Source organism: Babylonia areolata, chromosome 23 (genome assembly GCF_041734735.1).
Source record: "Babylonia areolata isolate BAREFJ2019XMU chromosome 23, ASM4173473v1, whole genome shotgun sequence".
NCBI classification, from domain to species: Eukaryota; Metazoa; Mollusca; class Gastropoda; order Neogastropoda; family Buccinidae; genus Babylonia; species Babylonia areolata.
In genome coordinates, this window is record NC_134898.1 from 29,997,353 (window position 1) to 30,012,352 (window position 15,000).

The following is a 15,000-nucleotide window of genomic DNA, read 5'->3' on the forward strand; positions in this document are numbered from 1 at the left end:
GGATAGTTTAGTGTTAATCCACACACACAAAATGATAATGATAATCGTACGGTAGGCTTATGATGTTTTATGTTGTATGCCTATACCTATTCCTATTCGCTGATTACTGCGGATTGCGTATGATGGGGATTATTGTATATTAGGTTAGCATTAACCTAGTTATTTAGTTTGTTTCACGATGTTCATGTATTCATACTGAATGACTGATTTTTCGCACACTGTTCATTTAACATACACCGCGAATGAATTGCTCAGTATTAGTGACGACAATAAAGTGTTCTGTATTCTGTTTTCTGTTACGCTGTATGACAAAGAAGCACCAACTGTGCATCTGGGTCCTGTTGTTTTGTCAAGTTAGAGGTTTTCGGAATTTTTAGTCTTTTGTATGTATGGTTTGCGAAGTTGGCTTGGCTATGAACACTATAGAATCAATCAACCAATTAACCAATCAGGCAATGAATAGATAAATAGATAGATTATAGATTACAGTCGAATGAATAAATGAATAAATTCTATGGCACAGTCAATGGCACTCTTTTCTTTCTTTCTTTTTTTCGGGCTGCGGGGGGTTGTGGGGGCGGTCAGTTTAAGCCGAATAAAAATACCTTTTCTGATTAAAATTTGTTTAAACCAAATCCAGAGATAGATATATTACTGTTTTGTTTTGTTTTTGTTTTTTTATCAGGAAAAGGTAAAGCAGAGAGAGAGACCGACAGACAGACAGAGACAGAGAGAGACAGGGACAGAGACAGATAGTGATGGTTCGAATTATGTTTCTTTGTCTCATCGAGCTGAACAGTGCTTGTTTCTTCTGTGATTGGTTGATATGTTAGAAAGATTAACCAACCACCTGATTGGTTGATATGTTAGAAAGATTAATCAACCACCTGTTTGGCTGATATGTTAGAGAGATTAACCAACCACCTGATTGGCTGATGTGTTAGAAAGATTGACCAACCAACTAATTCGCTGATATGTTTGAAAATTAACCAACCACCTGATTGGCTGATATGTTAGAAAGATTAACCAACCACCTGATTGGCTGATATGTTTGAAAGATTAACCAACCACCTACCTCCGTCGTGTGTTGCTTGTTTGTTTTATTTTGTTTGTTTGGGTTGTTTTTTTTTAACCCTTTCACCGCCAAGCTCGCATTTATGCACAGGCGTGGTAGAGGACCCATGTCACTTAAAGGTGACCATTCATTGGTCTGTTATCCATGAACCTACTGCTCTTAATGTTCGGTGGTAGGATAGGCCATATTTTCTATACATCGCAGGGGAAATCCCCAGCTATTCTTCGCCACTGTCTTTTCTGTGTTTATACCGCAAGGGAATTTTGTACTCTAAATTGACTGGCGGTGAAAGGGTTAAAAAGAAAATATTAGAAAATGTTTCCTTCATCGCCGGGATCCGCGAATGCAGTTTCAGTATCAACCATGCAGCTACGCGTTCATTTAACTCTCTCCATACGAACGGCGAAAGAGACGACGTTAACAGCGTTTCACCCCAATTACCACCATCCAAATATTGCAAGCGGAAGGCTCTTATACTGAAGAGGTGAATGTTGACAAAGAATACCACAATTCTGACGACGGAAGCTAAAGGTTGGGTCATTCAGACACCCACTGGACATCCGAGGGATCTATGTAGAGGAGAAGAGAGGACTGGTCGTACTGAGTGAGTTAAATTAAAAATGGATAATCTTACGCGAGCGAGTCGAATCATAAACGTCAACAGCCGGGTGAGTCAGCCACAGCCGCACGTGACAGTATAAAACGATGATCGTCAGTGGGTCTGTGTTTATCTAACTGAATCAAATCGCATTGTTTATAGCCAAGCCGACCGCACACACACACACAGCAACAATGCCACGAAACAGAAAACCAGAAAACTGGGAGCAGCGCACTGAGGAAAGGACCTGACCATGGATCCACGAAGGAGTGTGTGTGTATTGACCAACCATTTTTTTTTAAAAACTCAGCTAATTTATTGTCGTGAATGTTCCGCCTGGCACAACCAGCATAAAAAATCACTTTGAGCATGTCTTTCTTCTTCTGCTTCTCCTCCTTCTTCCTCTTCTTCTTCTCCTTCTTCTTCTTCTTCTGCTGCTGCTTCTCCTCCTTCTTCCTCTTCTTCTTCTTCTTCTTCCTCTTCTTCTTCTGCTTCTTCTTCTGCTGCTGCTTCTCCTTCTTCTTCTTCTTCTGCTTCTTCTTCTTCCTCTTCTTCTTCTTCTTCTTCTTCTTCATTCAGCAGCTCAGCAAAGCTAAACTCATTTTTCACAAAGAAAAAAAACACTATTTCTCCTGCATACGAGCATAAATATTCGTGGATTCAAGGGGTCATTGAATCTGTCTTCTAAAAACATAGTCCATTAACTGCAATGCCCACATATATACTGACGTTTAAGAATCAGTTACGTGTTTTCTGTTTGTAAACGATGAGGCTTATCTTTAGATTAAGCTTACAATGCTCATTTAAAAAAACAAAACCCAAAAAACCAATAATAGTAATAATAGCAGCAACAACAACAACAACAAAATAACAATAATAATAATAATATATGATGATGATGATGATAATGATAATAGTAATAATAAACTTTACTCAATTATTCATACTTATTTGTAAAGAACACACCTCATATCATGGTGGCCTTTAATTGTTTGTGACAAAAGCAGTTGTTGTAGTGTGGTGTATAGTCATGGATACGTCTGAATGCTTTGAATCCTTGAATCGCGTCGTATCACATCTAATCATAGCGTGTCGTGTCGTATCAATCCATATCATATCAGATCTTTTCATATGTTATCATATGGACGGGCGCAATAGCCGAGTTGTTAAAGCGATGGACTTTCAATCTGAAGGTCCCGGGTTCGAATCACGTTGACGGCTCCTGGTGGGTAAAGGGTGAATATTTTTACGATCTCCCAGGTCAATATATGTGCAGACCTACTAGTGCCTGAACCCCTTTCGTGTGTATACGCAAGCAGAAGATCAAATACGCACGTTAAAGATCCTGTAATCCATGTCAGCGTTCCATGGGTTATGGAAACAAGAACGGACATACCCAGCATGCACACCCCCGGAAAGCGGAGTATGGCTGCCTACATGGCGGGGTTAAAAACGGTCATACACGTAAAAGCCCATACGAGCAAACGTGAGAGTTGCAGCCCACGAACGAAGAAGTTATGTTATCATATGACATTATCTTCATATCCTATTACATCATATTGGTGTTGTCGTTGTATAGTCACAAGAAAGAAAACAACGACGAAAACAACGCGCTGATGACGGCAACTTCAAATGAAACGGAAAAGAAAAGAAAAAGAAATCAGATAATCAAAACCAAGGATGAAATTATTTTCAATACAACTGGAGAGCCTGATGACAATGACATGGTTGTCAACTGGTTTGATTTGGTTGTATGGTTGTTGTTGTTGCTGTTGTTGTTGTTGTTCTTCTTCTTCTTCTTCTTCTTCTTCTTCTTCTTCTTCTCCTTCTTCTATTACTGCTACTATTGCTACCATTACTACTACTACTACTTCTCCTCCTCCGCCTCCTCCACCGCCTCCTCCACCATCTTCTCTTTCTTCATCATCATCATCATCATCTTCTTCTTCTTCTTCTTCTTCTTCTTCTTCTTCTTCTTCATCATCATCATCATCATCATCATCATCATCATCATCTTCATCATCATATTCTTCTTCGTCGTCGTCATCTTCTTCTCCTCCTATATTTCTTAGAATATTCATTCAATCGTTTTTTATTTATTTATTTATTTATTTATTTATTTATTCGTTTATTTATTTGTTTATCTAATCGCGCGAACTTCGCTTTCCTTCTCTAGTTTGCTCGCTTCCATGATTGCTTATTGTTTTGTTGCTGTTATTATCGTTAAAAATGATGGCCTAGAGGTAACGCGTCCGCCTTGGAAGCGAGAGAATCTGAGTGCGCTGGTTCGAATCACAATTCAGCCGCCGATATTTTCTCCCCCTCCACTAGACCTTGAGTGGTGGTCTGGACGCTAGTCATTCGGATGAGACGATAAACCGAGGTCCCGTGTGCAGCATGCATTTAGCGCACGTAAAAGAACCCACGGCAACAAAAGGGTTGTTCCTGGCAAAATTCTGTAGAATAGAAAAAGAAATAAAACTACACGCAGGAAAAAATACAAAAAAATGGGTGGCGCTGTAGTGTAGCGACGCGCTGTCCCTGGGGAGAGCAGCCCGAATTTCACACAGAGAAATCTTATGTGATAAAAAGAAATACAAATACAAATGATAGTAAGCAAAAGCAGGAGGGATGTGGGGTCTTGCTGAGCGCGGGAACCAGCTACAGATTTCCAGGAAAATACAAAGATATAAAATTAAACAAACTAGAATAAAAGGACTAATAGATAAGAATATACAGAGAATGCGAAAAAGAAGTAGGCTTAGGAGTTGTTGTTTTTTTCATTGCGCTGCTCTTTGCATTTTTTTCTGTAATGGTAGGATTGTATGTGTCTTTTTATATTCATTTATATCCATGTGCCCCTGTGGGTTTTTTTGTTTTTATTTTGGGGGTGGGGGTGGGTTAAAGTTTCACTGTTGACTGTATTACTTGCATTGATGACTCCCCCCCCCCTCCCCCCCCCCCCCCCCCCCCCCCCCCCCCCCCCCCCCCCCCCCCCCCCCCCCCCCCGCTTCTGTTAGTAGGCTGCCAATTTCCTTTTCGTTCTTACTTTTGTTATATGCTGTTGTTGTTGTTCTTTTACTACCTTTTTCATCTTTTTTTTTTCTTTGTTTGTTTGACCGATTTTTTTGTTTGCTTTGCTTATTTATTTGTTTTGTTTGTTTTTTTATTCGTTTCTGTTTGTTTGTTTGTTTATCAAACATCCTGCTGTGTTCATTTAGTTAGTCAGTTAGTTGCTTATTGTTTTTTTCGTTTTGGCTATTGTTTTTGCTTTTGTTTTGTTGGTGTTGTCCTTGTTCTTGTTTTTTGTTTGTTTGTTTGTTTGTTTGGGGGAAGGGGTGACGGGGGAGAGGGTGTTCTTTTGTCTTTATTTGTTTTGTTTGTTTGGGTTTTTTGTTTGTTTGTTTGTTGTTGTTGTTGTTGTTTGTTGCTTTTTTTCTTCTTTTTTTATTTCTTTGTTCGTTTCTTTTGTTTGTGTGTGTGTGTGTGTGTGTGTGTGTGTGTGTGTGTGTGTGTGTGTTACTATCAGATACGCGCAAAAGCAATCACCCATGACTTTCATGTTATAACTTATTCATCTATTTACTTCTTTTTCCTTATCTACTTACCACTACTTACTTAGTTACTTTATAGTTTACTTATATGCTTGCCTGCCTGTCTGCTTCCTTGTTTGTGTATTTATTTCATTCATTTTTGTTAGTTTTTGTGTTGCGGTTTTTGTTTTGGTTTTTTGTTTGTTTGTTTGTTGTTTAGTAGTTTACATATTTTCTTGTTTTTCTTTTACTCTACACTTTTTTCTTCTTCTTCTTCTTTTTTTTTTTTTTTTTTTTTTTTTTTGTATATCATTTTTATCCTCACGTTAGCTGCAATTGGCACGTTATCTCCAAACAGGTTTTGTCTTTATACAGACTGTCTGTAGATAAATGGAAAACTAACTGACTAACTACTGGCTGGGGGTCAAAATAAATTAATGATTAACTAACGTTTTGTTTAACTTAATTATTTGTTAACTGTTTATTTCATATCAATACATTTACGCATTTACTTAATTGTTTCCTTGGTTTGATGTTCCTTTTATTTTCTATTTACCTAATTGTTTGTAGGGATTTTTCTATCTACCTGTTTGTTACATCACATATGTAAACAAACGCGCAGTTATCTATGACTTTCAGGCTCTGATCTACCTATTTGTTTCTCTGTTTGTTTATTTGTCTGTTTGTTTGTTTCTTTATCTATTTGTTTGCTTCTGTATCTCTATGTCTAGCTATCATTCATTAACTCTTTCCATACGAACGGCGAAAGAGGCGACGTTAACAGCGTTTCACCCCAATTACCATCATCAAAATATTGCAAGCGGAAGGCTCTTATACTGAAGAGGTGAATGTTGACAAAGAATACCACAATTCTGACGACGGAAGCTAAAGGCTGGGTCATTCAGACACCCACAGGACACCCGAGGTGTCTGTGTAGAGGAGAAGAAAGGACTGGCCGTACTGAGTGAGTTAATAGTTTTTCATAGCCCTGAAGACTCCGGAGGCTAAATCAAGACTGAAGACACGCTTACCATCCTAAAAAAAATATCAAACATCAAAACAAACAAACAAAAACCGCACGCACAATGTCCTCATCACAATGCAACACCAAAGCATGGCACTGATAAACTACAGCATAATAAAAATCATCTAAGTAGATATTGCTAAAGACGCCGGCTGTTCCGCTTAATGTATTGCCCCAAAAATTGATAACGAGTGATCCTAATCAAAATAAGAAAACAAGGGGCAAAGTCTTCATGGCTCTCGTGTGATTTCTGCTGTAAAACAAACATCGAAACCGAAACGGAAATGTGGGGTTACCAGTATATATACATGTATATATATCGAGAGAAAGAGAGAGGGGGGGGGGGGGGGAGAGAGAGAAGCATATGACGATCCAAATCATATTTTTGCTCGCCATCAGAGGAGAGCGTTTGTCGAACAACCTACCGCGATCGGAATTTCATTGTTTTATGATCTTATATAGCCGAGCCTGTGGATGCACAGTTTAATTTCCAAATGGATGAATAAAGTTATAATGTATTGTATTGTATAGCCGAGACCCATCAAAGTTTCGAACTTTCCCACCCTGTCTTCGTCACGACTTTTCGATCAAGAATGAAAATAATAATAAGAAGAAGAAGAATGAATAATAAGAAGAATAAGAAAAATAACAATAATGAAAATGATAATAATGATGATAAGGCTACTCATTGTCGGAATCCGTGAAAAAGCACACTCATCCTCAACAACCAAGAATGTTTCATTTCCGGATGATATCGGAAGTTTCCACTGACGAAACGGAAAAGTCTTCAAAAACGCGCATGCGTTGCATAGCCTATGACTCTGATACTATTTATCTCTCTCTCTCTCTCTCTCTCTCTCTCTCTCTCTCTCTCTCTCTCTCTCTCTCTATCTATCTATCTATCTATCTATCTATCTATCTTCTCTACCTCTCAAGCGAACACACGCGCGCGCGCGCGTACGCGCGGAATCACAGAATTAAAGAACACGAGATGCAGAAAAGTAAAAGCTAAAGCTTTTTGAGCAAACAATGGAAAGAAAAAGAGAGACAAAGACAAAAATACATTAAGATGGAATGCAAATTATCCACCTACCAAAAAAAAGCATACAATATAAGAAGGAACGAAAGAAGTTAAAAAAAAAATTTAAAGGAAAAAGACTAAGAAAGGCAGAGAGAATGAAAAATATACAAAGATTGGAAGAAGAAAAGAAAGAAAGATAACAAAGAAAGAGACAGGCAGGCAGGCAAAAACAAAGGAATAAAGAAACAAACAAACAAACAAACTTGAACAAACAAAAAAACAAAGAAAATGGAAAGAATACGAGATTTAAAATAATGATGATAATAATAATAATAAAAAGAGAAAGAAAGTGAGAAAGAAAGAAAAAAAGTGAAAAAGAAAGAATGAAAGAGATAATGTAAGAAGAAAAAAGAAAGAAGAGATAAAGAGAGAGAGAGAGAGAGAGAGAGAGAGAGAGAGAGAGAGAAAGAAAATTGACAGAAAGAGAAAGATGCAGAACAAAAAAAAAAAAAACGAGAAAGAGAGACAGAAGAAAAACGGGAAATAATTAAAAAGTAAGAAAGAGAAAAAGAAAGAAAGATAAATAGATAGACAGATAGGAAGAAACAGTGACAGAAACAAGAATACTGAGAAGGAAAGAAAGAGAGAAAGACTAACAAACGGACTGAAAGAGACAAACAGACAGACAGACAGAAAATAAAAAGGTAGTAGATAGAAAAACAACACAACAGAAAAAGACAAAATCATAAATATATCAAAAAGAAAACAAACACAATAAAAGAGAGTAAGACGGTAAGAAGAAGAGGCACAAAAAAAAAAAAAAACCAAAAAAAAAACCGAAAGATAAAAAGAAAGATAAAAAGCAATATATGATGAATTCATCAATTGACGAATAAATAAACTGAATAATGATCTCTTGGATTGGTTGATTGAAATATATAGAATTTTAGAATAAATAAGCAAACAAACGAACCAACCAACCAATCAATCAATCAATCACAATTCAGAATAGAAAGACTGACGGACAACACACAGACGGACAAACAAATACACATATAAAAAAAAATGAACAAAATAAAAATGATAAATAAATGAAATAAAACCAAAAAGAAAACCACAAAGAACAACACAAACAACAACAAAACACTCACCGCATACTGCAAAGTCTCCGCCCAGGCCCCGCCGCCACCACCGCCACCACCACCACCACCACCACCCAAGGGGTCAGAGGTCATCGAACCTTGACCCGCACTGTACGTCGTCGAAGACGCCTGCGCCAGGAAATGCGACGACGACAACGACGACGACGATGATGATGATGTCGACGCCGCCGCCGCCGACGACGACGACGACGATGAGGGAATCATCGGTCCCGGCGAGGCTGACGACAACTCATGCTGATGCAGATGCTGCTGAGGATGCTGAGGAGGAGGGTGGTGATGAAGACCCACGCTCCTCTGATGATGATGATGGTGATGGTGAGTTGGGGGGATGGAGGACTCCTCCACACAAACCCCGTTCAGGAACTGGTACCCTGTATCGAAGAGGGGCAGGTCGTCGTTGATGGAGACGCTCGTGATGCTGGTGTTGGTGGTATTGGTGTTGGTGGTAGAAGATGCGGCGGCATCGGCCAGCATGTTGAGGTGGTGGTGGTTGTGGTTGTAGGAGTGGTGAGGGTTGTGGTGTGGGTGGAGCGGGTGGTGGTGGTGGTTGTGGTGATGCTGGCGGCCGTTGTTACTGAGGCGGCGGTCGTGGTCGCGTATGAGCTCCTGCAGGTGCGAGATGTAGGTGATGGCCACGCGCAGGGTCTTCACCTTGGAGAGGCGCTTGTGGCGCGGCTCGTAGGGCACGTGTTTGCGCAGGCGCAGGAAGGCAGAGTTGACGGCCTGCACGCGCCGCCGCTCACGTGCGTTCCGCTTGGCGACCAGGTGCACGGGCTTGAGGGCGTGCGGGATGTGCTTGTACACCGATTTCTTGCCGCTGCCCCGTGAGGCTTTGTTGTTGTTGTTGTTGACGCTGCTGTTGCTACTGCTACTGGTGGTGGTGGCGGTGGTTCCATGGGCTGTCTTACGTGAGGATCTGGCAGGATTGGGGTTGGTGCCTACTCTGCTGCCGTTGCTGTCTCCTACAGCGGCGGTGAGACCGCTGGATTTTTTATGCCCAGTGTTCATATTCTGCGTCGTGACGTTACCAGAGCCATGTCTCGGTGCCGATGCTGCTGCTGCTGCTGATGATGATGATGATGATGACGATGATGCTGTGATAGTTGTTCTGGATCGAACGGTTGGTCTGGAACCGTTTCTGGAAGCGTTGACGGAACTGCAGGTGGTTGGGGCCATGGCCTGCATGCAAGAGGAGGGACCGAAAGTTTAAATCCCTAACATGACACGGCTCTAGTTGGATGTTTTCTGCGACATCATCAGTATTAGGTTTGATAGTCTGATTTTGAAAGTGATTAAAAACCAAACAAACAATAATGATGACGATAATGAGGTATATATATATATATACACATATATATATGCTAACAGCCCATACTTGATTTGTTTAACTTTAGTCAATGAAGCAAGAAAGAAAAAAACGGTTTCGTTAAATTTCATCGACTGGAAATCATCGTTTAGATTCTAGTACACACACGCGCGCGCGCGCAAATGTACATAGTCTACACCTTAAATTCAAAACATTTTCACATCAACCAGAAAAAAACACGGGAAAGTCTCCAAGAAGCAGATCCCTTTTCTCTATGTGTGTGTGTGTGTGTGTCTGTCCATACACCTTGGTTCAGATAGGAAAATTCCAGGCAAGCTTTATATAAGCAGGGTGAGAGGCAGAAAAAAAGGCAGCAAACAATCGCAGAGAAATAAGTGATCATTCCAACTCGGTAGCTCCAGGCACAAAACTTGTCCTCCTGGGCTCCTTATCGTGTTGTGGTGGTGTTGGTTGTGAGGGGGTGGGGGCATGGGGTGTGGGGGTAGTTTCGTGTGTGTGTGTGTGTGTGTGTGTGTGTGTGTGTGTGTGTGTGTGTGTGTGTGTGTAAAGATGGTACCCCTCCTCCTCTTCCTCCCCTTCCTTCTCCTTCTCCTCACCCACCCTTATAATTAGCTCCGTGATGGAGCGGCCATCTTGTTGCAGTCCTGTCCTCCCCCTCTCCCTCCCCCTCCTTCCTGTCCCCCCATCCCCACCCCCTCCCTCTCCAACACAAGCGCTCAAACCCCCCACCCGACCCCCTCTTCCCCTTCCTCTTACCTCCCTTTTGCCCGGCGGGGACAGCCAAACCAAACGAGGTCTACCTTGCTCCGGAAATGAAATTCATCCAATATTAATGGCCGTCTTCAATAACTGTCGTCTTCCATCGCCGCTGTCGTCTGCCGCCTGCGTCATCCAGGACTTGCCCTGTGGTTCCCACTCACTTCCTTGAAGAGTTCGCCCGCTGCTTAGCGCTTGCTTGCCGAGATGGGAGACAATTCGATAAAGTGGCAATTACTTTTTAAATGGACCATCAATGGCTAGAAGTTGACGAAGGCAGAGGATAATCGTCGTCAGCCTGTCTTTTGGGGGTGATGTCTTCTTGACGCAATGATAATAATTATGACAAAACGGGGGAAATGCTGATCAGATTAACAATCCACACTGTCGTTGTCTCTTGAGGTTCACCACGCTCACGCGTAAGAAATATGTAATAACGATTTTTACTCACGAGGCCAAACTATTCAGAAAATCTTTCCGCAAGAATCGAAGACAATGAAATAAATAAGCGTCCACTCGCTATGACCACTCGGAATGTCTTTCAGTACGCTAGGGAGGAGAAATGTCTCCTACCTTCGGAACTGAACTGCGGGATCCAGAGTTCTCAAGAACAAGAGAGAACAACCCGCTAATCGACCTCCAGAATTCTCCTCAACTGCTGTTATCCCAAAGCAAGAGACAGAGCAAATGAGCAAATAAAGAAATGAAAGAAAGGGTCTCAAATGTGGGTGGGAAGACGCGGGGAGAAGGGGGTGGGGGCGAGGGGGGAGGGAGATGACTGGAAGGGGGTGGAGTCTGGGGAGGGGTGGTTGGTGACGAAGAAGAAGGGAGGATGGAGAGAAGGGTGGCTCGGGGAGGGGGGGAGGGCGAGGGAGAGGGTGGCGGTGTACTGGGGAAAGAGGATGGGAGTAGGAGGTGGGTGTGATGATTCTACAATTACACCCCCCCCCACCTCATCATCCCCCCCACCGCCGCCCCCCCCCCCCCCACGCCCCCCTCCCCCCCCCCCCACCTCCCGACCGCCCCCCTCTCCCTCCCCTCTCCCTCCGGAGAAACAAAAAGGTCGAGATTGTCCACAGAGAGAAAGTCAAGAAGTGTGAGACGACCGTAAATCGGGGTAGGGGTAGGGGTAGGGTAGGTTTGGGAAGGTGGGGAGAGGGGAGGAGACCAGAGTAGGGGAGGTGGGTGGGAGTCCGGGGTGGAGAATAGTAGTAGTGGAGCTGCGCCAAACCGCTAGACGTTTTGAGGAGGGGGAGGGAGGTAGGAGGAGGGGTATTCATAGCCCCCCACACACACACACACCCCCCAGCAGCCCCATAAAGGCTAATCCTTCTCCTCGCTCCCTCCACCCGCGCTGGCGACCACATAAAACAGGCAGACAATTATCAATAAGGGGGAACCCTTCACAGATTGCCCCTCTCTCTCTCTCTCTCTCTCTCTCTCTCTCTCCCACCCTCTTACCCCTCCCCCTCCTCTCCTCCCTGTGGGGGGGAGCTGCCTCACACCTTCAGGGATCCTGCTGCCACCTCCATCCCCCAACCCCCAGCCCCTAATCCCACCCACCCTTGCTTTCTCCACCCTCCTCCCTCCTCCTCTACTCCTCTTTCTTACCTGTCTACGATTAGATATCCAGTGGGGTGCTTGGCCTGGCCTGGCCTGGCCTGGTCTGGCTTGGCTTGGCTGGTGGCGGGAAAGCGTAGTAGGGGTGGGGCCTTCTGGGTGTTGTGGGGTACTGGGGAGGGGATGGTGGAGTAGGAGGAGGAGGAGGAGGAGGAGTCATGGGATCCCAGACCAACCACGACGGGGGATTGTAAGGGCGTGGGGAAGTACGGAAAGGGCGGACGACTTCTCTCTCTCTCTCTCTCTCTCTCTCTCTCTCTCTCTCTCTCTCTCTCTGTGTGTGTGTGTGTGTGTGTGTGTGTTGTGTGTGTGTGTGTGTGTGTGTGTGTGTGTGTGTGTGTGTGTGTGTGTGTTCCCACGTGGCATGTCACATACAAAGCAACAGGAGGAGGGTAGGCGGCAGAATGGTTAAGACGATTATCTGCCAATACAGTGTCTGTGAGGATCTGGGTTCGAATCCCGGTCTTGACTTCTCTCCCAAGTCAGATTTGTAAAATCAAACTGAGCGTCAAGTTATTCGGATGAGACGATAAACCGAGGCCTTGTGTGCAGCACGCATTTGGCGAGCTGAAAAAGAACCCACGACACAAAAGCATTGCCCTCTGGCAAAAATCTGAAAAAGAAATCCGCTCTGTTAGGTAAACGAATATGATTATATGCATGTGCTCACAGCCTGACTAGCTCGTTGGGTTATGCTGCTAGTCAGACATCTGCCAAGTGGATCTGGTGTAGGGTATAATTATGGGTTTGTCCGAACGCAGTGATGTCTCCTTGAGAAAGTGAAACAAATAAAAAACAAAAACAAAAACAAAAAACAAAAAAAACTACAGCAAAAATGCGAAGAGGACGAGCAAAATATCTCCTCCACTTTACAATGCACATGAGAAGAAGAAGAAGGAGGAGGAGGAGGAGGAGGGGGGGAGGGGAGGAGGAGGAGGAGGAGAATGTACATTTGAATTGCGTCCTTCCTCTCTAACTGCTCAAGGCGCTTTACATGAATGAAATAAAATGGAAGAAAACAAATTGCAAATTACTAAAAGAATGAATCACTCATGACCCTCCATCCTCCTCTCTCTCTCTCTCTCTCTCTCTCTCTCTCTCTCTCTCTCTTTCTTTTCTTCTCTTCTCTCTCTCTCTCTCTCTCACTCTCTTTCTCTTCTCTCTCTCTCTCTCTCTCTTAAATATTATAGTAAACTTACGTTGTTTAAATTGAACTTATTGATGTCATCTACTTCCCCTGAAGTTGTTCGCAAATTTTCACTATCTTTATACAAAGCTTTCAAAATCAGAGAAATGGCTACTTCGTGAAAACGCTGTTTGAATTCTTTTGTTTGTTTGTTTTTTTTCTTTTATTGTTCTACACATTGAACTGTAATGCAGGTATATTTTTTGTTTGACTGTGTTTATTGATGCTCACAGTGTCGTGATGTATTGTTTGTAAAATAATGTTCACATTCCCCTTCATAAGGGGCCTAGGCCTATACATGAATAAACCATCTTGAATCTTGAATCTCTCTCTCTTCTCACACTTGCAGACTTCCAAAAAAAAAGGCTTAGAACAGATGAGGTTTTAATGAAGAGCGGAAGGCAGAGGCAGAGTCAGATGAACGAATGTGATGTGCTAGGTTGTTCCAGATGATTAAAGAGGAGCAGCAAAGAGAAAGGAACGCTCCGCATACGAGGAATTTTCAGAAGGTTACAGTCAGAGGGTGGGCGGGGGGTTCTTGAAGGAGTGTTAGCAATGGTAAGGTCAGAAAGACAGGAAGGTCCAGTGGAGTGGAAAGCAGAGGAATTTCCTCTCACCAAATATTTCAAAACCTTCCGTTCTCCTTCTGAATTTCACGGGACTGCAACCTACACTTTCATAACAAAAGAAGGTAGCTGCTGCTCCTGCTGCGTTCACTCGTATGCACACGAGTGGGCTTTTACGTGTATGACTGTTTTTACCCCGCCATGTAGGCAGCCATACTCCGTTTTCGGGGGTGTGCATGCTGGGTATGTTCTTGCTTCAATAACCCACCGAACGCTGACATGGATTACAGGATCTTTAACGTGCGTATTTGATCTTCTGCTTGCATATACACACGAAGGGGGTTCAGGCACTAGCAGGTCTGCACATATGTTGACCTGGGAGATCGTAAAAATCTCCACCCTTTACCCACCAGGCGCCGTCACCGTGATTCGAACCCGGGACCCTCAGATTGACAGTCCAACGCTTTAACCACTCGGCTATTGCGTCCGTCAAAAGAAGGTAGCAAAATCAAGCATTCTTTTATCATTTTATTCAGAAAACTTATTTTTGAGGTTGCTGCTGCTGTTGTTTTGCTCTCAACGCACAATCCTGAGAAGACCATCACGAACTTGACTCTAACATCAACAGAGAAACAAAAGCATGAAATGAATGAGCAGATAAATCATAGTTATCTGGTAACCATTGTTTATTTATTTGTTCGTTAGTTGCTTGATTGATTAAAAAAAAATTTTTTTAAAACAAGAGAGAAGGGGAAGAGTCAAGAAAGGAAAAACATGAAGTTTTTGTTCTCGTTTGTCAAACACCTAAAAGGAGAGAGCAAAAATATCTGAAATATGCCTATTGATATGTAAGTACGTATGTATGTATAAACGCGAAGAAATTAAAACAAATTTGTAATATTTCTTTTTCACGTCAAGTGCATTGTTGTCATTACTTACCACTGACTGTGTGATTGTTGTTGTGTTTTTTTTTGTATGTTTTATTTGTTTGTTTCTTTGTTTGTTGTTGGTTTTTTGTGTGTTTTTTTTTGTTGTTTTGTGTGTGTGTGTGTGTGTGTGTGTGTGTGCGTGTGTGTGTGTGTGTGTGTGTGTGTGTGTGTGTGTGTGTGTGTGTTGTTGTTGTTGTTGTTG

General features: G+C 42.6%; 1 protein-coding gene across 1 annotated transcript in view; it reads right to left on the reverse strand.

The window, feature by feature from the left end:
- Positions 1 to 11,083, reverse strand: part of LOC143297636 (uncharacterized) — a 40,756-nt gene extending 29,673 nt beyond the window's left edge. Inside the window, exons 1-2 of the mRNA XM_076610054.1 lie at positions 10,498 to 11,083; positions 8,403 to 9,593 (exon numbers count right to left, since the gene is read on the reverse strand). Coding sequence (XP_076466169.1) covers positions 8,403 to 9,590 — 1,188 coding nt within the window. The 5' untranslated portion in view covers positions 9,591 to 9,593; positions 10,498 to 11,083. The remainder of the gene's footprint in view (positions 1 to 8,402; positions 9,594 to 10,497) is intronic.
- Positions 11,084 to 15,000: the final 3,917 nt, after the last annotated feature.